General features: G+C 37.3%; 1 protein-coding gene across 3 annotated transcripts in view; it reads left to right on the top strand.

The window, feature by feature from the left end:
- Nucleotides 1-26,192, top strand: part of CTNNA3 (catenin alpha 3) — a 523,251-nt gene that overhangs the window by 435,357 nt on the left and 61,702 nt on the right. For all 3 annotated transcript variants that reach the window (XM_080402757.1, XM_080402758.1, XM_080402756.1), the window contains 2 exons: nt 3,377-3,469; nt 12,708-12,889. In XM_080402757.1, the coding sequence (XP_080258883.1) occupies nt 3,377-3,469; nt 12,708-12,889 (275 nt within the window). The remainder of the gene's footprint in view (nt 1-3,376; nt 3,470-12,707; nt 12,890-26,192) is intronic.

Below are 26,192 nucleotides of genomic sequence, written 5' to 3'. Positions count from 1 at the left end.
GAGCTCAGAAATGAGCCTGCTTGTATTTAGTCTCTGACTGGTTCTGCATGAGATAAAAATTGGAGAGTGAATCCCTGTGCCAGTGCACCTGAAAAGAGATACCTATTCTACAACTTGCAGTTTTGAAAGTGCTGTATCAGATTAGTAGATCAATGCTTTCATCTATGGAAATCTTACCTGAGACTGTCATTTAGAGATGTCTTACACTAGGGTCATTTTCCTGTGCTCTTTGCTCTCTATGGTTTCTACATGTAGGCTGGTAATACTCGTGTAGTTCTACTTTACAGAAAAATAGTATCAATACAGTTCTACCAAAACCTCTCAATGGCTGCTAAAATAATCTTTTTTTGTAAGTATATGCAATTTTTTGTGAGGTGGTAATGGTATAAAGCTCTTGCTGATATGACCTAAATTTCACTTACAAATAATGTGACTGTCTCAAAATCATTAACTATTCTGCCCTGTCACAAAATAGTGTATCCTATGTTTTATAGAAGAAAAAAAACTATATTGGAAATGTGGTATTGGTAAACGTTTCCAAGTATGTGTTCACCCAGGAAGAAATAGTGCCCTGCTACTATGAATCCAATTTTATGATCATTGGGGGGGGGAGGGCGGGGCGGTGGAAATTATAACTAATGTTTAAAACACACCTAAGAATTGCAATAGATTTCTTTGTGTAGTAAAGAAGTATTGTGTAGCTTTGAAAAGAAAGTGATTTCTTTTATCTGTAAACCTCTCATGAATCAAGGCTATTACCTGCCTGAGGGCCCTGGTCAGTGTAATCCTGAGAAGTTAAAATTACTCCATTTTAATACACTTTCTGTTTACTGGTCCTCTAATACAAGTGTGTGTAAGTGTTTCAATTAAAGCGAGTTTGTGGTAGTTTTATTTCACGGCTATCCACCCACAACTATATCTGAATTTCCTTCCACACTGCAGGTTTTAAAACCGCTTTTGCATGGTAACAGCTTTTGGCTACTGTAGAATTCTTACTGTGTCTAATTCCAAGAGTAAACCTGAGTTTACTCTTCATGCTGTTAGTTTTTGCTTGAAAATAAAATGTTCCTTTTCCCTAGTTTACCAGCGTAGCATTATGCTCATCTTTTCCCCAAAAGTTGTCTGTTTTCTTGAGGAAGTCTAGGTGTATATTTCACCACCAGCATTCTATTTCTGCCAGCTTGTGCACCAGCTTTGAGTTCTTTATTTCTTACAGTGTTATCTTACAGAAATTATTGTTATTTTGTTCAGTGACTGAAATTTACTTGGTGCTCTTGAAGTAACGGAGTACTATTTAAACCTTTAAGACTGACCTCGAAGTCTAGTGGTTCATATACTACCCTCTGGTCACTGAGGTGCTTTCCCAAGTGATACAAATGTATGCAGGTGGATTTATTCAGTTTAATATAGTGCCATTACCATGCTGTGGACCCAGAAATAAAATAACAGAGCCCTACAGTGTCACTCTCAACAGATCTTGTTTATATATAACTTGACAGTGAAAATAAGAAGATGAGAAGGTATAGCAATTCTGGACTTAAAAAATTACATTTGGCATGATTGAAAACTGGGTAAAAGTAATAACCAAGGGTTGTTTTTTTTTCTGTCTGTCTTTTGGTAGGTTTATCTGATACTCCTTCTGTTGTCATTTTTCTCTTGGCATGTCAGGCTTTTGGGATACTAAGGATGTCAGGATTTCCTTCTAATTTGAACTCTAGATGTGAAGCTGGTAATAGATCATTCAGTAGTAGATCTGTCACTGGTTATGTATTGAGTCTGCTTCCATATATTTTTTGTTCTTTAAAATGTGAATCAACTTGATAAAGGGAAATTTTCTGAGTGCCCTATTGCATTGGCAGAGCCAATACTGTTTTTTAAAATAGTTCATAATCATGAAAGTTTTGCGTGTTTCATCGTTCAGTGTTTTGTTGATATGAGTAAACTTGCTTTTGACGTTTTATTTAGTGTCCTTCATACAGCCATGTTAATTGTGCTTTTTTTGCTAAGTTATTTATGATAAAATTCAGAACTTCAGCATGAAGCCTATTTTTGTAAAATAATATGTTTGGTAAGTGGGAAGGAGGAAATAAATGTCAAGACCTGGACTGTGTAGAAAATTGCTCTTGTCATATGTTAAACAATGTTTTTTGATAGAGTTGCTCACATATGATTGAAAAAACCATTACCCAAAACTTGTGTTACCTAAACAGATTCTTTTAGCTGTGGGTACATTACAGTACATACAGTATAGACTGTAAGTCATAGACTGGCCCAAATCACTCATGTTTGAGGATTTATGGGGGAAAAAAAAAAAAGAATCAATGGAGAGAAAGAGAGAAGAGAATTCGGAGAGCGTATTAAGAGAGGAGGCTAAAAATAAAAGTTACTTTTTTCCCCCAAGATATATAACTGAAGGATAATAATTTCAGTGTTGTGAAAGTCTTATGTGCTGAATGAAGTGTAAATGTATTTACCTAATATTGTCGGGATTAACTTTTCTTTGTTGAGAAGATGGGTTGATATCATGTCTCTAAGAACAACTTCTTGCTATCCACCTACAGGCAAAAACCAGGCACACCTAAGAAAACATCACAACAGTAGAAAAGGATAGCAAATTACCATAATGCAAATGTGTATTTTCATGTAATAAACTGGTATTACTTAAATGGCAGTTGAGGTGACTAGAAGGAAGAGACAGTGGCGTATGAGATAATGCCACATAACAAGTAGCACATTAGGACCACTTAATTTTTCCTGTAGTGTAGGATCTTGGGCTGATTGATAGAATTGAGAAGTGACACATTCAAAACTGGAAAGAGGTGTTCTTTCCTTTCCAGAGCACTTAGCTGACTTGGAGCACTCTTTTATGTAAGTGTAGCAATAAAAATCACCAGGATTCTGAAGCCTCTTACTCCCACTGACTAAGTATTAAGCCCTTTTGAGGGCCTACTAGATCTGCTGCGTCTGATGTGAAAGTGGGAGGGTAAGCATATGAGTATTTCTGGACAATGAGGACAAGTAGTAGAAAAACTTGTTTTAAAAGTAGAAAAACCTTTTGGTTCTAAAAACCTAGGCATCTGTTCTCATCATCTAAAGGTTTCTTGTAAGACACTTTTGCTAGCAGCAATGACACAATATTTAAATACCTAAGTACCAACTTTAAAAGTCAGTGTTTTAACTAAAGCAGGGCTATTCTGAACTCGTACAAAGCTGTCTGACACTATTTTATTTTAGTTTGCATTTAGTAACCAGTGCAGTGCTAGAACAGGACTGGTATTTGTAGACATGATCTTAGACCGAATTATAAGTTTGACATTAATAACAAAGTTACTAACCATAAAAGAGAATAATCCCTTTTCTACATTTTTTCCCTCAGACACCTGAGGAGCTAGAAGATGTATCTGACCTTGAAGAAGACCATGATGCACGTAGTCGTACAAGTATTCAGACCGAAGGGAAAACTGACAGGGTATGTATTACACCTGTTGATTTTAAAAGCAGTTTGATGAGGGGAAAAGTGCTACTTCGTTACTTTTTCTATGAAGCCACTTAAATTCATGCAGTGAATCATTAAAAAATTTTTTCAACACAATAGTTTTCTCAAAATATGCAGAGGGCACAGAAGAAATGCGTATGACCTGGAAGAGAAACATACAGTGTAAGTTGTGAACATGTAAATTACAAAAATACTTACACTTGCTGAATGAATTTCTAACAGGTTACAGTTTTTTAAATGTATCTTGGGCTAATAGAAGCTTGGTTAATAAGGAATTTTGTGTATCTGGGTCTTACTGAAGTGTGCAATGCATATTGACTAAAAATATCATCTACATGAGAAAGTTCCTATGCACAGAAGAGAAAGGGATACATTTGCAATCTTAGCCACGGCACTGCCTGAGTTACACACTTTTCCTGCTGTGTTCATGTGTGAACTTGTTCTATAGTTTACTGCTTAACTAGTGAATTAATGAGGAAGTACGAAGGACTTAATACAGTATTTGACAATTTCTTTATTTCTGGAAGTTCTGAATCTGATTTTCCTGTTGTATCATCATTTAACCTGAGGACTTTCACTGTATTACTGGGTTTTGTGTATTGTTTACATTCAAACATTTTAAAGAGCCTGAGAACATTTTTCAGATAGCAGAAAATTTCTTAGTACAAAATTAATGCTTAGCAAATATTGATCTTTATTTTTTTTTTCACTTTAGATAATGTTTCAGCAAAACTGAACCCTATTCACAGCTTTCTGAGGTGGAAAGATCCAGGGGCCAGAAATGTCTACTTCATTACTTGTTTGCTCCATACCTAGAGCAATAACAGATCTCTCACACTTGATTGATTCTAGTATTGTTCCCGTAATGGAAATTATAAATGATAGAATTAGTTGGTAAAAAGCAAAACTTTTCAATATAAAAAGAATTATGTCAAGAAAATGGTATTTTAATTCATATCAGTTTTTCAGGAAACACTTTTTTTTTTAAATTCAACAAACACAAATATTTTATTTATTAAGACACTAAATACCAGTGAAAAAACACTAACCAAAATGAATGATGTTCACTTGTGTTGCCTGTGTGCATATCAATTATTTTTTAATTAACTGTCAGTTGATTCTTAAAACATGTGAAAAATCTCACAACTGTATGTGTAAGATCACCTCATGTAATCTTATTACTCAATCAGCGTAATTGGCAGTTAAAATGTGCTAGCTGCCCTTTTCAATTTAAATCACTCTTTGTAAATGTTAGCACATTCTCTGCACATTACAGGCTAAAATTTCTATATTAATTAAGAAAGGGAAGGTTTTCCTTGAAAATGCTCTCAATATAAGATGCTATGATTCTTTTTGGAAGAGGTACATACGGTGTGCTTGCATATTTTCATAAATATCCCATAATGAATGCAGTTGAAGTTTTTTTCTTGCTGGGAAAACAGAAGTAGTAGTTTCTAGATGTTTACTATCACAATGTAGTAACAAAAGATCCGCTAAAGCTTTAAAAGACCACATTTTCACACGTGGCCTTCCAGAATGAGTAGTAAACCAGAGTACTTCTTTAAATGGAATGTTTTTATAAAAGAAAACCATAAATAACACATACTTCCAGATGACTAAGCAAGAAGCACATGTTGAAAACTGTTGTAGGTAGGGAGTGGCTATCAAGAATCAGAAGCATAAGATATTGTGGTGGAGAGAGATCTCTGGGATATGCTTTTCCTTGTAGTACATGCATAATGCATAATCTGCACTGTTGGTGAATTTGGTGAGGAGGTGGAAAGGACTGTTATTTCTAGATAAATTATGGTTAATCCATCTCAAAAAAACAGTATTTTAACACTATAGGATGTACCTTTCTATTTTTTCTTCCATTTCTCCCCCAAATAATACAGCTACTGTAAATGTTCCTTTTGGAAGGATCTAGATAGCAGTCATTGCTTAAAGCCTGATTCTATAACTATACTTGGGAATAATTTTCTTAGATTTGAGTTCATGCTATCAGGGCCATAAATGCCAGACACATTACCCCCCAAATTAATAGAAAATTACAGCTTTGATACTAAACTAGATACATACCCTCTCAAACTAAATCAACATATTGACAGAAACCCTCATGTATTTTTTTTTAAAAAACGTTTGAACAAATCTGTTTGCTGCTACAGCAAATGTGAAGAATGATTTAAGACCTCTTTGTTTGGACTGCTATTCAGTATTGATATTTGAAGATTTATACCTACATCTGTTTAGCAATATGAAGAATCTGTATAGGGAAGATAGATCTTAAGATTTAAGCAAGGATTGTTTTGGTTTCTCTTCTGCGGCATATTTCTGTTATTGTGAGGCTTTTGCATGCAGTGGTAACACCAAGAACGACTGTTCCAGAAGCGATATGTCAAGATCGTAGAGTAACCTTTTTTCCTCCTTGAGTTCTTCCTCTTGAGCATTTCAGCTACAGTAATTCAATTTTATTTATATATGTCTCTCTCACTACCAGTTCTGTGTAACGGTACTCTTGATTCTTCTTGCTTTGTCAAGAGTGTTGTATTTTCTCCCGTGTCACATCTCTCACTGCTCCAACAGGGAACTAGTACCTATGAAAGCATCTTTTTTCTTTCTCTTTTTATCACAACGTATAAAGCGTGTAAAACCAGATGTGACGTGCATATGCCACCTGTAACAAAGGCTGCATCTTAACTAGCAAATGTAATTTTCCTTATGTAGGAAGAATTCATATATTATTAATTATAACTTCTTCAGAATCTTTCTCTCTATAAAGAGAGTATAGATTAGTGGTGAGATAGCAGGTCTGAGATTTGACCTTGCATTTATGTTCCTGACTGCAAGTACATAGGTAATCTTGGAAACGTTAGTTAATTGATCTTTCCCTCAGATAATTCCATATCTCTTAAGAAGAATATGATAGTGCTTATGGCACCGGCTCACACTGTGGGATGCAGGTTAACTTGGGCAACATGCTGTGATCTCTCTGTGTAATTAAACTGGATAGCAATAGTGATTATTATTTGTAGGGCAGGTTTTTATCCTTGAAGAAAATCCTTAGGACTGAATCCTTAGCTACTATAAAAACAAGTACTGCTTGAGGATCCATGGGCTAGCACAGTTTTTCTCAGCTCAAAGTTAGATCTTCCTCTAGTTGTTGTGTCTAATTTGTGTAGTTACTCTGTAAGCTTATCACACAGTAATTTTACTTGAGGAAATTTATGCCATTGTGATCAGTATATTTCTAGTGAGGAATGTAGTAGCTTACTATCATATAATTTTGCATTGAAGAGAAGGTCAAGTAAGAATTTGCCCAGTTAATTTTCATACTTGGAAGACAGTGTACATTTTGATGACAGGAGGAAGTTTATTTTAAGTATTTAAAGTTACTAAATTAGGGAAGAGAAAAACTTAGCTTAATATCAGAGTTACTGCTACAGGTTAGATGTTCATATTGAAGAAGGGGCAAAATGTTTTATCTCTTAGAGATGACAAGAGCAGAAATGCTTTCAGGCAGCCACCCATCCACATTTTTTTCCTCAGAGTTCAGCAGACAGTTTTGTGAATACATAGAAAAAAATACCTGAGATCAGATCTTCTTTCATTCAGATTTGTTGCATACTATGTTCACACAACAATTCATGGCTGATGAGGAATTGACTCTGCATGTATTATTGTGAATCCAGGCTGAATTATTTTACTGTTTTATTTGTATTGCATCTTAAATACAGCAATCGTTAATATGTCTAAAAATATATTTAGCCTTTAAAAGAGGCCATATAAATGTCTTGCCAAACTCTATAAGAAGAGAGACTAGACATAGAAGCAAACACTGAGAACACCTATTGATACTCACATTAAAAAATACTTAGGAAGGAAGTTGATTTGCTACCAAATGGATTAGCTATTCTTACACAACTAAAAAATACTTTACATCTAAGTGTCTACATTTAAAAAAATGCTGCTGTACGTTAACAAGAAGCGTGTACTATATTGTTAATAAAAAAGCCAAGTCTAGAATATTTTGTAAGTTTTAACACACAGAGGCTTGCAATCCTGATGCTAAGAATTCAAGCATAATGCAAATTAACTACTGTAAATTTGAGTATGTTTTATGAATAGTAATTTTGACACTTAATACATGGGAATAGATTCCCTGTCGGGAGTCATGGTCTGTCAAAAGCACTAAATTTCCTTGCTGATCTTAAGTTACCTCAAATATCAGTAAAGGGAAGAGATGATGTTAATGGAGGACTCGCAGTTGTAGCAGTATAATATTATATACTATTACAATTTAGGACTGGAAAGAACCTCAAGTAGTAGACTAATCAAGCCATTTGTCCCAAGGTAGAATAAATATACTTCTTCCTGACATCAAATATGTATAAGAGCAATTGCATTGCTGTGTCTATTTAGCTCATTACTGGAATTGATTGCTTATTGGAAAGTTTTTTCTTTATACCTCACACATTGCAATTGAGCATATTAGTACTAGTCTTACCCACAGTGCACACAGAAGATATGAGATTTCCTTTCTTTATGTATAATTTTTTTTGTAATTGTAGATCCTTGTTCTATGTCCTCTGTGCTTTCTAAACTCCAGATGAAATAACTCGAGAATGCTTCGTTTAGCTTTTAAGGTAGTGGTTTCTCTGTGTCTTTTTCTCTCTTTTGGATGCTCTTCAGCTGGGTAATTACTTATTTAATTTTGCACCCACACTATTTATATTGTAAAATGCATTATGCCAGCTGTGGTGTCAACCAGCACTGCTGTAAGGTTTACAAGGTTTTCTTCTGTATGCATACTTGAGGAGGAGTTCTGTGTGAGGTTTACCTTTTTGCCAAATGTACATTTTGATCAGCTACAAATCCCCACCCACAGAACCACTGATAACTGTTTTTGTCTCGGTTCCATGTGTATATTGGTGATTTTTCTTAGGTGAAAAACATTGTACTTGTTTCAGCTGAAATACGTTCTGTTATTTTTTTAGATCAGTTCTCAAGTTTCTGAAGATTGCTTTGAATCGAAAACCAGGCCTCTTACACTGCAGACGTGTGATGTGTACTCCTGGTTCTGTCACCCATGCCATTAGTGAAAATACTGAATAATGCCAGGGTCAGGGCACATCCTTTCAGAATTTCACCTGATGGATCCCTCCAATTTGGGATGTGTTTTTATAAGTATTCTGTGAGCAGTTTTCTAAGCAGTATCACATGCACCCAATGGCAATTACATCTAGATCATATTTCCCTAGATTATTTATGAGGCTGACATGAGAACCAGCGACAAAACCCTTGTGAAGCCCAGATTTATGACATGTTGCTTCTTCATGTATAGGCCTACTACTCTGGGACAGAGAAATTAGATTAATATGATGAAATTGTCTCATCTTGGTCAACCTTTTTGGTGAAGGCTGATGCAAGAACAGTATCAAAGATTTTGTTCTGTTATCTTCCAATAGCTTTACCTCTTTATCCAATTATATGGTATCTAAGAATACACAGGAACTGACTTTGCAGCACAAATGAGGCATTTCTGAACTTGTTCAAAGAATGATGGACTTCAGCAGGCATGCTACAATTCTTAAAATTGGGAGAAGATAACTGGTGACAGCAGGTAGTAAACTTAAAGAAATTCAACATCTCCCAACTGTCAGTACCAAACACCCATGCAGTTCATCTTTAGGGAACATGCTGTATATTCACTTTGCCATGAATTACTGAATGTCCACCATGCTCTTTCACCTCTTTATCCAAACTTGAACAATAACTGACTCAGTAGAAAAAGTAGGACATTTTGTAAATGGTAGTGGACACATTTTACTCACTTTACCAGAGTCACTTTTGACTCTGCTGTATTGAAGAAATGTACTTGCATACTGGCTTTCAAAACACATCTGTATAGTAGTCTTTTTAAGTGCCTGTCTTAATTCTCACCTTCCTGATAGAACAGGCTCAGCTTATGTGCGCATGTTTTAGAACAGTGATCTACAAAGTTTGTTCAAGAATAAACAATTAAAGGTCAGAATTGGAACTGTTTTTAACCAGTTTGATTGAAATATTTTACTGTCCTTTGAGTGATTTGGAGGGGTATTGTTCACTTCCAAATGTTCAGCTGTAAAGGAGCAAGAAAATAAGTGAGAGAGATTCTTGTGGCTTCTGAGTCTGTGGTGGAATGAAAAACAGCTCTCAACTAAGGCAAAGCAAGGACATGAATCAGGTATTTTTGGATCTATGCCATTATCTTATAACTACAGTATGTGAAGAGCATGTTGTTTTGTGTTCTTGCCTGTAAAAGCTCTGAGAAGTTTTCATCTGCTCCATCAGGAGAGTGATGTTTGTTTTCTTTGTAACCTACAAAATTGTAGAAAAACAGAGTTTTCTTCTTTGCTTTTCTATAGTTATGTGACACACTGCAGCCTACAAAGGAGGAAGCATTTAATAATCTTCAAAGGGAGGTTCTTCCCTGTTCAAAGAATATCTGGCTTGCCTCTGTCTCAGACAGAAGGAGTTTTCCATAACAAACAACTGCTTGAATGTATTGTACTCCTTTCTGTTGCTTTTCTTTCCTTCCTGCCTCTCTGTAAGTGGTAAGAATTTTGGTGGTGTGCGTCTGGCCTTTTTTTTTTTCTGTTTTTTTTTAGGGGATCAGGAAAGAAAAAAAATGTGTCAGTCTAAGACTTGGAGAGAATAATCATACGTTTATGTGAATGTTGATTCCTTAGAGTGTAGCTAGAGACAAAGGTAGGCAAAAGTCCAGTTCTTTGGGTTTAGGTCTCGTTGGCAAGTAATTGGCCAGTGAAAGAAGAGTCAAGATCTTCACCAAGTATACACCCTGTGTGTCCTCTGTTCTTACAGTTATGTGGACAATTTGTTCTGATCTTAAAATTTCAGTATCTGCGATAGTGAATTGACTGAAACTTGGAAGGGGCTGAAATGAAAAGAAACACCAATCTCACATGGGAAGTCAAGCTGCAAATGGGACAATGCAAATAACTCCAGTGTTGGGGATTCCCAGCTACTGGCAATAAATAGCCTTCTGGAGTTACTTCAAGGAAATAAAAGAAAAAAGAAATCCACTTATTCTGTAACAGAAGAATGAAAAAAACCCCAAAATTTACCTTCTCACATAGTTTTAACTCTGTTATCTGCTACTGCAATAAAAAACATTCGGTCTTAGAAGTAATGAAAAAATTATTTTCTCCTGGTGTACAAAATAAACCTGCACTCACGTAATAGCAGTCATTAAATTTAGATCTTCATTTCACATTTACCATTATGTTGTCTGTTTTGATAAAAGAAATCATACCTGCACTTAAAAGGCTGTGTATACAATTATTTTAGTTTGTTGCTGTACGTGGTTTTAAAGCAGTATGAGGAAAATGAAAGAAAAGTCAAGGTCAGTATAGTTTCCTTTGCCCTTTTGTTTCAGTGGATAATGTTTCTCATTCTACCTGAAACACACTGTTGTTGGCGCATAGCAGGATACTGTATGTCACAGTTCACTCATTAAAATGTCATCTTTCCTGTGGTTTCCAGATGTAGGGCTGTGTTCTTGAGCTCACAGTTACTGAAGCTGGGGGTTAGGAAATAGCATAAGCATCCACCACAAATTAGATTATAAAAAGGGGTACTTCTGTTTTCTTGACTCTGTAGCCCAACTCTTATTTTTGTCTGTTTCATACCTTTCCCACCAAGCTTGTCCTACAGCCATGAGGAAAGTGTTTTGTGGTCTTCTCTGGTGTGTTTTAGTTTTGTATTTTTTTAACAAAACAGGAAAAGTATTCCTTAAAATAGTTACACTTTCATTTCCAGTAATTCATATAAATGGAAAATTAGCCTTGTGACAGAGGAAATCCAGCATAAATAAAATCTTGGAAATGACATGGCTTGAAAAACATATGCACTACGTATTAAACTGAATACCTGTTTAATTATAAGTAATTCAGCCACTGCCTTAAGCCTCCATTTTATGGATGGTAGATAATGTTTTATAAACAAGAATAAGTCAGAATGTATTTATTGTTTAATTGCAGCATAATTACAGTGTCTTAATAGTTGCTGCGTGTAACTGAGTTCCAGATGGCCTGTGGTGCAAGAGGTGGACCAGTTCAGAGAGAAGGTGCTAGATAAAAAAACAGACCAGAAGGTCTCCTCACTGCCTCTGTTAGAAGATATTATGAAGGACCAGGACTGTCATATGGCCACATAATATCTTAGCCCCTGTCTGCTTCCTAGCCCAATTCTGGCACAGGTAGTGTATCTGACTCTTGTCTGGAGCAGGATGATGATCTTGCTTGTGAAGAATAAGTAGTAAAATATTTCTCCCACCATGTGCATTTTCATAAGTCATTTCACTCTTTATATATTAAATATTTCACGAATGCTTAAATGTAGGAAGAATACATGCATTTAGTATACATTGAATGTTAATTCCATAGTGTGAACCTGCACAAAACACACGGCTTCTCTAGCTATACTAAACCTTTATTTGAAACAATTTTAGCCAATGGAATATTTGCAAAGAGTCCAGTCTAAAGCTGCAACCAAGTACAGGGCTTTGTCCTGCCTGAGCCGAGTTTGGCTATGGCTTTATTTGAATGTTGGATGTTTCCTACTGTTGTTCAAGATACTTTTTTGGTAACCTTATTCTCGTACTGATTTCTGACAAGTTCATCTATTTGTTTATCGTCTTCAAAGACAGAAGATGCATATTTGAACAATTCAGTCTTGCTTGGTTCTTGATATGTAGGACCTTGTCAGGAGAGAGGGCAAGCATACCTGAAAGTTTTAGGGCAACTAAACCTTTTCATTTATTCTTTTGTACCTGAAAGAATATTGCATTTTGTAACTTGCATATATACGCATTGTACTTAAAAACACTTAGGCTCCTTCATCTCTTAAGAAAAAGGAAAATCTATCAGTCATACTTCAAAAAGGGTCTTTTGAAGAATTTATTATTCTTTTTCATGCTATTTTATTGTTTTCATGGACACAGCTGTCCCCATTACACTAAGGTAGTTTATTTGGCCTAACCCAATGATAGCATATAGATTTTGAAATTCAGAAGTGCTCAGGCTGGAACAGTTGGCTCAGGCCACAGTGTGTTTAAACTATATATTTTATAGTATGCAGTGATTTTCCTTAAAAAAAATAGAAAAACGCTCTGACGTAAACATTTTGCAAATCCAATTATTTCATGTTTCAGGCCAAGATGACTCAGTTGCCAGAGGCTGAAAAGGAAAAGATAGCTGAGCAAGTGGCTGACTTCAAAAAAGTCAAGAGTAAGCTTGATGCAGAGATTGAAATTTGGGACGATACCAGCAATGACATCATTGTTTTGGCCAAGAGGATGTGTGTGATTATGATGGAGATGACTGACTTCACAAGGTAATTATGCAAAAAAATAAAAGGTCTTCAATATTTCTAAATGTTGGAGGCCACTGTCATATTGTTACAGCAGAAGATACTGAGTTTCTAATGTCAGGTGACAGCATCTTTACAAAACTGAGTGGCTAAGCTAATGTAGTTAGCTTTACCACACTAGCTAGTAGTACAGAAAAGTTGGAAGGGAAGCTTGAAGTTTTGAACTATACTTGTCAATAATTTATATTTTTTTCTTTGTCCTCTCTCCAGTCTGTAATTCCAAGTTCTTGCACATGGAAGAAATAAAAGATTCTGACATTTTGTATTTGATACATTAAAAGCCACTCAGACAAATAGTAGATTTCCATATTTGAGTCACTTGTTACCTAAGCTGTTTTCTTTTACCTTCAAATGTATTACCTTGCATTCATTTTTATTTAATCTCAATGAGTGCTTTCCAAAGCTGTAGTTTTTCAAGGTTGTCTTGGTGTCTTAGTGTGTTCGTGTGTATGTATTGTCCTGAACATTTATGCAACAGTAATATATTTGACTAAAACCAAGTTAACACTGGTATGAAGATATCTCATCATTCAGAAAGAAGATAATGGGAATGATGATGACATAAAACATTGATGTGAATGCCTCATGTTGTTAACAAAAATACTTCAGGATAACTTCAGCGAATGCCAGTGATAATCAGTGATTGCTCAGCAGAAGTTAGAACTGATGTAAAGAGTAACCATCTTAGTAGCTTATTACAGCTTAGCTTCATTGTTTGATTATAGAGGCAGATGCATCTGCTTTTTTCTTGAGTCTTGGCAAAAGGGACCTGCAGACCCTCATTTGAGACAGTTCTTATCCTACTGAATATTCATGAGCAAGTCCTCTGCAGATAGACACTACGCTAGGCTACTGTAATTTTAAGTAACATATATTTTCCCAGCTTTCTTTAAACTTTGTATGTACTACATGACATAAGCTTACTGAAACTTGGTGATGAGCCTTGCTGCGGTGAACTATCCTATAAATCATTGTCATAGAAAACACATACTTGACAGATGGAAAAGTCATGGAACGAGCAGAAATTATTGTTGGAAGTTTGTAGCAGCTACCAGCAGCTGCTGATCTGTGGTATGAACATGATAATCAGGCCTGATTATGCAAAACTGGTTATACTGATTACTGGAATGTGTTAAAAATTATGTAAAAATACCGTATTACTTGCAGTAGTAAGCTTTTGCCCTGACAGGCAGAGGTGGAGGCAGTGCATAGCAAGGATTTGCTCTGCTGAAAGTGTAGCCCCCTGTTCCCATTTGAATTGCACCCGACTTGTTACTTGTGGGGGATAACACCTGAAGTTCCTGCTAATTTCATTCTTTGTTCACTGAAGAAATGAGAGTTTGGTAGAGTTTTCTTTCCTGACTTTGCTGAAAATGAACGGGGTTATAGTTCTTGTTTCTTTAGGGGAGCTACAGTGAGTAAGGCAAAAAGAATGAGTGTGAAATTGTTCCTATATTGCTATGGCTTCAACGGCAAAGGAGTTCTGCAAAGCTGAGAAACAAATGAGGTATCAGTGGGTCTGCTGATGTTTTCTGCCTGTCTTAAGCCTATAGCTGCAGCCCGACTCCTGTCCTTACAAGATACCATCTTGGCTTGGCTCTGCTAGCTTCCCCAGTGGTTGACCAGAAGCCTGTACTTCTCCCTCTGGCCGTATGCAGGAATGAGCAAAGCCTGGGTGATGGTTCCCTTGTGCTTTCACTTACCCTCTTCTGAATATGCAGGAGAGGTGCTTTGTCAGTTCTCTGTTCAAAGGGGCTAGTTCTCAAGAGCATCTTACTGGGTTAGGACCTATCCAAAGAGAGTATCTGCATCTCCTTTGAATGCCTGCTGTGCAGAACTGTAGAGAATAGGGCTTTGTTTGGTTTTCTGATACCTTAGGGATTCCCTGGAGACAGCAGGACATTTGGGTTTTTTTTTTGGCTGGAAGAGGTTTAAACTTTTCACCTTGCAGAGTTCTAGGCTATAAATTATTGGGAATTTTGGGAGATACTTTAACACTTATCACATGGCTACTTCCCCTGTGCAGAAGAGGACTTTGCTTAGTTAACGTTTAAGGGATTCCGATTGCTGTTCCAAAAGCTGCATACATATATATTTGTTTGTTAAATATTCATTGGATAGTTTGAGGATAGGAAGATGAGAATTAGGTTCCTGCTTTCCACAAAGCCATCATTTCTATAGTCCACACAGTGTACCCTGTTTCCTAGCAGTTAATGACATTTCTTAGCAAGAGGTGGCAATAGACGTGGATCTATATTTCTGCGCACTGAAGTCAGACCCAAATTCTGCCAATGTGTGGTGAGTGTCAGTTGGTTATGTTATGGAGAAGAGAAAACAGAATTTCAGTCTGAGGTTCAGCTTTTGAAAGGGTCTGTTTCCTTGGCGAGGATGTGATGTAAGTATTCCTCTGTTCATAATTTTTGATACTGGCCATCTTAGATGACATTATGAAGAGCATTTTTTTCTGTGTGTAGTTCACATTTTGAATTAATTAACTCCCATTTATCTGCATGTCACACTGTCTAACAGTGCAGTGTGTGTAATGTGATGATTGCTGAAGATGTATTCAAGTGCTGTGATGTTCAGTTAGTTGCACCTAAAGTACCTTTGTAGTCTTAGATGTCTTGACATCTGAAATGCCATAGCTGTACAATGACCATTACTGACTTGAAAACTCAGTCTAAAACTTCTGCCTACTGGTTTCAGCATAGAAGTTGTTCATTTTGGATTCAAGCTTCCACTTTTCCAGCAGTGATAGGTCTGTCCTGCCATGTTAAAAGAGTAGATTCTGTCTTGGTAATGAATGAGTTTTATTCCTTTAAATTGAGCTTTTAATTGAGCGTAATTCCTGGAAAGAAACTATATAAACATAGACCAGTCAAATAATTTAACTTGCTGCTTAGGGTTCAGTGTATGCGACGTTGTTTCATTGTATTGATGGGTGGTATCTAAATGAAAGATCAGAACCGGCATCTGGACAAGCAGACTTGTAGGGGAGTAAGAGGAGGCTAGTTTGAATTTGGCCATAGGATCTATCTGGGAAGCAGATACTGTCCACTTAATCTAGTTATAAATCTTGTCTTGTGAACCAGTTGGTTCACCCCAAACAAAAGAGAAATTCAAAGATTTGACATTAAAGAAAACACAGTTTCATGGAACAAGGAACTCTGAAGCACCTATGAACAACTACAGAGGGTACAGCCAGCATATATGACTTAAGAAATATGAGTTGTCGTAGGAAAGACTGGTTACAATTTTTTAAGCAATTAATTCAAACCTGTCCTCTGACTTTCAGAGTTACTGTTTTTCAAAGCTGTATTGTTACAGAATTGTTATGGACAAGTAGCTAATGAACAGGCTTGGATTCATCATCGATTCAGTGTTCCAAATGCACTCCTTTTTCCTCTCAAAAAGATTTTTTTTTCCCTAAATTTTCTAACCTTTTTCAAATTACAGTATTGGTATGAAAACCTGGCAAGGCTTTTCAAATAACTGTTTATTTATGTATTTAGCTCACATACAGGCATGAATTGTGTTTTTTTTAAACACATGAAAAAGTATGTGTTTAAACTACTACTATACAGTAGTCTCTATTCTCTGCCACTATTTGGAATGCACAGCAGGTGGAATTACCTGTAAAAAGAGTGGAAAAGTGAAAGAATAGGAATTTTGGTATGTATAAACATACAGGTGTGCTTACATAATTTGAATTTATTTTCTTCCTTGGTTCTTGTCACATATTCCCAGTGCAAAAGCATGAATATTTACTGACTGAAAATGTGTAAGTTCAAAAAGAAGTTAGAGCTTTTAATTTTATGGGAAAAATGTATTTGATCACAAGGGTCAGTCGCATGTCAGCGTTCTGCCCCTTTAGCTGTGTCTTCTGCAGAGGTAAATAGCAAGAAATTGCCTTATCTGCTGTGATAGTTTTAATAACATTGTGGTGAAAATACTCTTAATTTCTCTGCTGATTGGCTAAAAACGTACAAGAAAAATCCCGGTGTTGTGGGTTTATATTTTCTCTAAGCTTTATGTGTAAATGGAACAGGATTATTTTTTTCCATTGCCACAGCATATTTGTAGTTAAGGTGGTATTTATCGTTGAACAGACACAAATTCCTTTTTGCTCATACAAAGGAATGTGTGTCTAATTCAAGCAGTGCTTAGGATAAGAACACTGCATATTGGGACAGTAGCAATAGGAAAGATGCTACCGTGTCCTCAGATGAGATTCAGACATACAAGGCAGAGCTTGCTGCCATGTTGGAGGTGATTTTAGAGATGAGCCAGGGGGAGACCAGCTCTGGTAACTGACTCCTGCTGTGCTGTTTCACAGCATGTCCTAATGGCACACAGTCCATGGATTCAGGATTCACAGTATTTGGTTGAAGTCTCTAGGACAATCCCATTCAGTTTTCTGTGGGATAAACAGTAAATGAGAGTCTCTGGGCTTTTACCCTAACCCATTTTGTAGGTTTGTTCAGATTCCAAATGGGGCCGTATGAACAATTTCTTAAAAAAAAAGAAAAAATAAAAAAATAAAATATGCAGCTCTTAGCAAACTGAAAATCGTATATTTGTTTCTAAAATGGCACAATGTCAGGCTTACAGAAAAAACAGTAAAAATAGCAAAACAAATTAACAATGCTTGCAAAAATAAATCTAGAAGTGTCATTCCCCAAAAGCTGCTCCCCCCCCATCCTTATAGTAAGCCTAAATATAATTCTGCTTTTACTTCTAGTACTTCCAAGGACTGCAGCTTAGCCTAAACTTTTCTCTGTAGTACTCTTGGTTAATACCAAGTGCATCTGCCTGGTCTAGCAAGTCTCCTCACCGGCTAGCAGTCACAGCCTTCAGCCTTAATTCATCTGCTTTCCCTAGTCTTTTAGTCTTTGCTTGGGAAAGCAAGAGAGGAGACCTGAAAGAATATGGGAAATCAAGATGGCAGTTCTGTCATTACTGGGATTTGAAGAGAACATGGGACAAAAAGATGAGGATGGAAGAGGCGAGAAGAACGATTCTATTCCTATCAAGTTTATCCATGAAGATTTTTACCATCACTCACTATTTGTTTTACCTTTCCTGGTGTCCGTTTCCACTTCAGTTACCCATAGTCCTCCTAGTTTCCCTTCAGCAGCCAGATGCTTCTGAAACACTACGGAGCTTTTCCAATGCACCCTAAAACTCACTGACTTCCTTGCCTTTTTCTAGACTGTCCTAGCCCTCAGATTTCTGTCAGTTCCATCCAGCTTCTCTCATCCCTATGGAAATCGCTCACATGGTCCTGACCCTCCTACTCAGTCCTCTCCCTGGTCACCAACCCAGTTTGTCATTGCCACAGAAAGTAATGGCAACATTGTTATTAAAAACCCTGAATTGACTAAGTGCCATTACATATGCAGTTCAACTTCAGATATGTGTAAAATTTTCCCCTTTCCCTCCCTGCATTGCTCATATCAGAGAATTCATAAGTCAGCACTATTTCATTAAGCAGTCTGGGATGCTTTTGAGAGTCCATAGCTACACTTATGTTTGCATCATAAGATGCAAATGAGAACAAGCAACTTTCACTTTAAAAATCGATTTCATCAAAAATCACCCAAAGATTGAAGGTTATAAACTTTTTGTCAACAGTGGTGTTGTCCAGCTGAGCCATCAGAAAGGACAGAGTTACTTTAGACAGAATTACTTTGGTCAAAGTAGGTGAATCCTCCTTGGGATAATATCTTAAGAGCAACTTTTAGTAGAGTTAATTATATAAAAATGTTCTTTAAGATAAATTTATTTCTAAAGCAAGTATAGTTTTATCGTATTTTTATTTTATTATATATGCTTTGATAGACAGAACCACCAGGACTTACTTGTTATGACGTAGTGTAGATTAAGCAGATAAATTTTACTGTTAAAATAAGCAGCAGAATTGCATTAGTTACAGTAGTGTAAATGTTATTTAAGATTTTGCAGTACTTGCAGGATACTGATTGTCCTGCCAGAACTACATGTAATAGCCTCAGGCAGTTGTTACCCTCAAGTAGAAACATAGTCTCTCAGATTTGTGATGAATTGTTGAGATGTGTCAAGTGAAATTGTACCCTGTAACACAGAATCAGCTGATACTGCTCATTCTTCCTGAATGTCACAGAGCTTCTAAAATGTATACAAATTCAACTTTCACAAATAACTGAGGAATTTGAAGGCAAAAATTCTTTATCTATCCTCCTGCCCATCTCAAAAGGTATTGACTGAGTCTGGCATGGTACTACTGTGTCTTTATTATTGATATTTTATAGAATACAGTAGTGCATGTTATACTTATATGAATGTTCTTTTACAACTTTTGTATTAAAAATAGTTTCAACTGATTCCTAAATACATAGACCCGCAAATATTTAATTAGAAATGGCAATCACTACTACGGTGGCCTCAGTATAATTCTAAAAGGTAAGCCCTAAATGTTCATCCTCTGATAGTAAAATTTCTAAAATATATATATATATACACAAATATAGTAGGTTTTTTTAATACAACCATATATTTCAAAGTGTAAAGCTTGTGGAATGAAGTCAGAACCAAAAGAGAAACCTTTTAAACAACAAAAAAAAAAAGTTTGGCTTCATTACTCAAAGTATTAATCAAAGTATTTATATAGCCAATTTCCCTGCAAGTTAAGTGGATTTTTACCTGCTATAGTATGCATAATTAATGTTAATAGTACTATTATTAAACAAACATGGTATATCATGGATGTATGGTATCTTTTTGATGTTTTTGTTAGGAATTACAAAGTCAGAGTTTACTTTTAGACAGTGACAAAAACAGGTTCTAAATAGATAAACAATATGCAGCTAAAGAGAAGTTAGGTGATAAGCGTAACAAATACAATGTTAAGATGCTTGCTATTTTGCATATTAATGAAGCATATTAAATACTCATAGACCAATGCAGCGAACAGCTAATGACCAAAATAATGAGCATAACATTGCTTTCTTTCCTCTGCAATATTACTGTGAAAAATACAGCTAAACACCGTACAACTACCTTCAGTAAACAATTTTTTGCTATTGCTCATAACTGGACTAGAGATACTAAAGGGAATGGATAAACTAAAGTTCCATGTGAACATCAAAGTAGGAGCATGGTCAGTACATATGCATGCCTATATGCATTGACTTTGTTTTAAATCTGCATTTTTGCAGCCTCCTTTTTCTTTTGCATGATGTCTGTTGTTCCTTTAATCACAACCTTTTTACACACTTCTGTTCTCATCTCTGCTGCATCAAACCACTTGCCTTTACTGTCAGAAGCTTTAAGCACACATCTTTTCTTTCATCTCTTACTCAGTATTGCTGCTGTCTCCAGTCAGCTTATAACATTTGTAATACCACCCTATTCCTTTAACACCTACTAGGTTTCCTTTTTTCAAACAGGTGCTTTCAGTGCTGTACTGTGAAAGCTCATTATTCTCCTTTACATCACAAAAACACTCCAGGTTGAGAAATGGATGCTGACAGGCATGTTAGTTTGCTGGGGTCACTTGCTATCCAGCAGTCCAGTCTCATCTCATTGCTTATGAGTTTTCTTCCTACCAACACCAGAAAAAAAAAATGAGGCTAAAAGGCACCTTTGAAGATCATCTAGTCCAGCCTCTTCAAAGCAGACTGATTGCTATATTAGATCAACTTGCTTAGGGTGTGGTCCATTAAAGCTTGGAAAATTCCTAGGATTGGAGATTCCAGTATGTCAGACCTCTCTGGTCAACCTGTAAGTGTTTCACAGTAAAGAATTCTTCCATCTTCATCTAACAGGAATTTTCTAGCTCCACTTTGTGTCCCATGCACCTTATTTTTTTTACTGTGCATCTCTGAGGAAGAAGTCAGTGGCCTCTACATCTTCCTCTTCGGTTAGTAGAAGAACGCAGATTAGACCCTCCTTTGCCTTCTTTTCTTGAGGCTTTAAAGCTTTGTTTCCTCCGCCTCTGCTCTATACATCATGTGCTCCAGCCCCAAACCTCTGGACTCTCCTCCATTTGTCAGTGTCTCTGTAGTGCTGAGGGTCCAGTATTGGACAGAAGATTCAAGTTGCAGCCTTGAAATGGCCAAGTATAGGGCTATCACTTCTCTCAGCCTCTTGGCTATGTTTTTAGTAATGCCACCTGTGATATGGTTTGCCTTCACTGTGCAAGGGCACACTGCTGCCTTATGTTAGGTCATTTTATGCAAAGTTATTACCTAACCGGTTAGTTCTGCCTCTGCGCTGGTGTGTGGAGCTGTTCCATTCCAGGTACAGGAACATGTCTTTTATTTTGTTGAACTTTAAAAGACTCTTCAGCTCATTCTTCCAGCTTGCTGAAGTCCTTAATGGCAGCCCATCCATTCAAGATAAAACACTACCTCCAGTTGGTATCACCTGCAGACTTCTGACAGTGTGTTCTGTCCCATCTTCCAGGTCATTGATGGAGCTGTTAAACTGCATTGGCCCCACTATCACCCACTGAACAACATGACTCCTCAGTTAAACTTTGAACCACTGACCATTACACTGTTGAGACCAACAATCCAGCCAGCCTGCTCTGTAGTTAACCTGCTCTGTAGTCCACCTATCTAGCCATGTCTCTCCAGCTTGCATGCAAGGATAGTGTAGGAGTCCCAAAAGATGATCAGCATCCACTGCTGTCCCCACATCCACAGAACTAACCATTTCATCACAGAAGGCAGTTTGTTTGGTAGACCCACAATTTGCCCTTTGCGCTTCCTAATCATATTCCTGTCCTCAAAATGCCTTCCATGAGGACGTGCTCCATAATTTCCCCTGGGACTGAGGCTTATCTTAGCGTGTAGGTCTGCAGATGCTCCTAACTTTTTGAAGATTAATTTGAAGACCAGCTTGGAGCTGTCTGTTGTTTCTTCTTCTATGTTAGTGTGCAAGTTCTTCGGTGGCAGGTGCCTAGCATGTACTCTAGTGGGTCCAGGACATCTTCAGGTTCATGGTAGTAATTACTGTGATATCTGATGAGTAGCTTCTGCTTTTTTGAACATGTAGTCACATATTATTGTCACTGTTCCTTCCCAGTCTTTCAAGTTCATTGTAAAATTTTAAGTTACAAATGTGTTACTGGAAACTGAAAGCTTCTAGAATACAGCAGGTACTTGAGTTCTACCCATGAATGCTATTAACTTTCAAATTATTCAGTTAACATATGATATAATTTGCCTGGTAACTCTTTAGTTACTAAACTTCTGCATAGGCAGTTGCTTACGAATACTGATCTACTTGTGAAGCTGCCAGTTCTGGAAAGAAAGCAAGCTGATCTTTGAGTTTCAGTGTAAGGCTTTAATGGAAGAGATTGGTTTGGGGTAAGCTAATTCCACAAAATTTGTAGGAACTTTTTTACTACTGAATCACCGTTGGATCTGTGTGAGCTGAGGTTTTCTCCACTGTATGGGCAGGATAGACTTCTGAGTCCCTGAAATTGTTCACTGAGAGCGCAGTCGTACTGGGAAGGTGCAAGCTCTTCAGCAAATGGTCAGGAGAGAACAATGTTGTGTAGTATTTTTGCCTTCTCTTAGTGACCAAACTACATTGTGGATATCTGTCTATACTACAAGCCTGTGTAATGGTTTCACTCTTGTTCTAATTGCCTCTTTCCTTGAAAGTGTGTGGCATTCAGTTTGGTCTTTTATTTAAGAACTTTTTTGAAAAAGACACTTTCTTTGTGTTTGTGCAACTTCATTTCTTTGGTTCAAAATTGAAAGCAAACATAATGCTTCTTATTGTTGAGCTTAATGGTTACCCTTAGACGTTTGATAGAATAGTGGGGGGGAAAAATTAGTTTGACAATTGACCTTTCCAATTTCAACTTTCTATATTGCCAATGCTTGCCAACCATTTTTTTAAATTCTTTAGTTTTCCTGTAAAGAAAACCAGGTGTTGATATAAATAGAAGGACTCAGAAATGGAGCCTTTTTCACCTAGACATGAAGATTTTTAAAAGTAATGTTTTAATTGATGGGAAAAAAAAGTCACTTGCCAGTTGGAATAGAAAATAATTCCTAAATTCCATACATACCAGCAGAAATTCAGACACATTCTCTCACAAAGAAAGTTCTACTAGGCATCAGGTTAAAAGTCTATGTAAAACTTAAAGATTCTGGTGATGGTTTGCTTTGGTGATGTTTTTAGTTGACTTACTGCTGGACTGCGGAAAGCAGTTTCTGAATAACTTTTTAATGGCTTGTTGTCATGGATGCTGTGTAGATTAATTCATCTGATTAGAGCAATTACATGCTCCACATCATAAAAGAATATTATAAATTTAGGACCAAGACAGTGTGTTCCATTTTAAACAGTGAGTCTCTACCGTTTCTTTATAAATCCTTTGTTTGTGCTGACATGTTAGTTATACCTCATGTGTGGGTAAACAAATTGTATACATAGGACAAAACAATATACTAACACGAACACAGAAATCTTTTCAGACTTCCCTACCTCAATATTTAAGTGTAAATAATATTCCCTTGGAAACAATGGGTCCTGGAGAAATAAGATGAATGACAGTTGTTGCTACTTCACTGTTTTTCCTCTATTCCTCTGCAAGATTTCAGTGAATTTTTAGCAGTCTTACAAATAGTCTTAACAGTTATTTCAGGGTACCTAGTACTTCTTGATAACAGTACTATAATCCTTAGCATAAAAGTTGAGGCAAAAAAGCGAATGGATAAAGAGATGTTTTTGGTTGGGCAAGGAGGTTAATGAGGACCTAATGTACATAGCCAGAGACAACTTAATAAAATAGGGACATATGCAAATATAGCAAAATTGTGACTAAGACAGATAGACTGATTTGTATACTCATTGGTAGTATATAGTCCCTATCCAGGACTAGAAGGAAGTGACCTACAAAGTCAGAGTATACATTACAGCAAATACAAGTCGTCATTAAAATAGGATTGTATCTCTTGTGCCAGAAAGAGCCATCTTTTGCCTTGCATCTTTAGGGACCTCTATACTAAAGAGGACAAAGTGAGTTCAGGACTCCCAAGTATTAGCTCCTGGCAACAGAGTCGTAAGGGGTGTAAAGCAAGAGGGGTTCAGGCAGTAACTTAACAGCTCGCATGCCACTTTTTGCAGGCAGCTGGGAAGCCTGTGGCAGGACAGTCTCCTTTTCGTGTGGCAGACCAAGTCAAAACTGTACCTGTATGAGCAGCCTTAGGCCCAGTGTAAAGCCAAAAGCAGTACTGCCTCACAGCAGTATTGATCATGCTCTGCAGATGTTCACCATTTAGCAGGGATGGGCAGAGGGTGACAGCTCCCTAGCAAGGGGAAGCTGAGCACCCCTGAGGTAACAGCTGCCTGCTCAGCTGCAGACTTCTGCAGGGTCAGCCAGCATCACCACTCTGACTGGGGCTTCTCAGCTTCCATCCATGGTCATCTTCCTCGATGTCCTTGAGGCAGCAGGAGTGAGATCAGGGAGCCACAGCGGCCAGCTGTTCCCTAAGGGAGGCAAGCTGGGATCTAAGGGTAATCCTGGCATGGGCAGAGCTTGTGCTGAGCACAGCTTAGTCTGACAGCATCGACGTAGTGAGGAGCACGGGGTGCTGGTAACAAGATCCCTCAGTGGTCCCAGACAAAGTAAGCAGCAAAGCAAGCTGTATGGTCCATCCAAGAGCAAAAGGAGAAGCAGCCAAAGCCAAACTCCAGCATGTGCGTGAGGGGACCATCCAGGAGACAAGCTACTGGCAGGGTAGATCCAAAGTCCATCCAGAGGGTCGGGCTAGAGGCAGGGCAGGAGAGAGGTGTAGCTGTGATTCAGGACTGAGGACGGTATGTGTGCTGGGCAAAGCTTAAGTAGACCTCTTGGGCCAATGTGCAGAGGCTGTGGGGAGGAGGCTGCTCAGGACCATTAAGGCTTAATGGTGCACTCAGGCCCATGACAGCTGGAGTAGAGGAAAGCTGTTTCTTCCCTGTCCCTTTTCCTGGTCTATTCTGATGGCTTAGGCCCGCCAAGAAGACAGTGTCCAAACGGGACATGAGGTCATGATCAGTGACATACTACAATTTGCTGTTCTTTTGATAATATTCAGAGAAGTGACAGTTTTTGCAGCATTCTCCAACAGGCACATCGTTGAGCCTGCCTTTTGAACTTTAGGTGCTTGATGCAAGACAAATTTTTCTATTTGCTCGGGCTGTTGTTCGCTAAGAATGCCCAGCAATGTCTCCTAAAGAGATGAAGTAGTCACTGAAAAGGCAAAGCACCTCTCCCAACTTTTTTCCCCTTTAAAATATAGGCCTATTTTAATGGAATTTGCTATATTTTGTACATGCTGTATATTTTTTGCTACAACACCATATGTTCAGGTTCCTCCTGAATTAATTAGCAGAAATTAGAAGCTTAAACCTTTGGAGGGTTTCCAAGAAATAAAGACTGGAAACTTTTGCAGTTATCAGCCCCTTCATTGGAAGTGTAGGCACATCAGTGAATTAATTATGACCAGAAAATACACATAAAATATGTTTTGGGGTTTTTTTGCTATGAATTTAATGCTGATTCAACTGAAACTTTTGCTTGCTTTTACAAGAGATCTGTCACATTCAGTGTGATATACACCTGCATTTCCCTTGACTGTTGATTGTCCAAGGTAAAAAAGAAAATGCATTTATGGTAGTTACTGCACTGTTGACCTGGCAGGTGTTTGTGAAATACAAGACCAGAGTTTAATTCTCAAGGCAGAGTTTGTGAACTTCATAATAGAGATAGTACCCAATGTGGGTACATAAAAATGAGTAGCAACTGTTAAAAGAAAGAAGGCAAATAGTAATTGCAGACAGTGAAGTAGAAAGGAAACAGATCAGTGGGCTATTATTTTATCAAGCGAAAGGGAGTGCTTTTGATGCTGTGTAGACTTTGCAGTGCTGGTCACCACAGTTTGCAGATACACTTCAGAGGTTTGCTCATGATTACCAGGATGAGATGAATCTAGTAAAGAGTTATCGTTTTCTGAGCTGCTGTTTTGATCTTAGTGAGAAGGCAAGTGGGCAGTCTGGAGAAAGGAGAATGAGGAAGGCTTGTAGTCAGGGACTTCTCTGCCACCTTGTTCCCTCTTCTTTACCCTTAGAAGCCACAGTATGAACTTTGTATTTCAGGGCTTCTCTATTGGAATGTAAAACATGAAAAAAATTGAGGCCATAAGTCATGTTTTCGAAAGCAAAGAGATTTTGTAGTATTTGTACAAGGATCAGTTACTTTAACCAAATTATCTTCTTTTACATT

This window comes from Falco punctatus, assembly GCF_963210335.1.
Source record: "Falco punctatus genome assembly, chromosome: 9".
NCBI classification, from domain to species: domain Eukaryota; kingdom Metazoa; phylum Chordata; class Aves; order Falconiformes; family Falconidae; genus Falco; species Falco punctatus.
The sequence above is the reverse complement of the archived record's forward strand: the minus strand, read 5'-3'. Positions and strand labels throughout refer to the sequence as shown.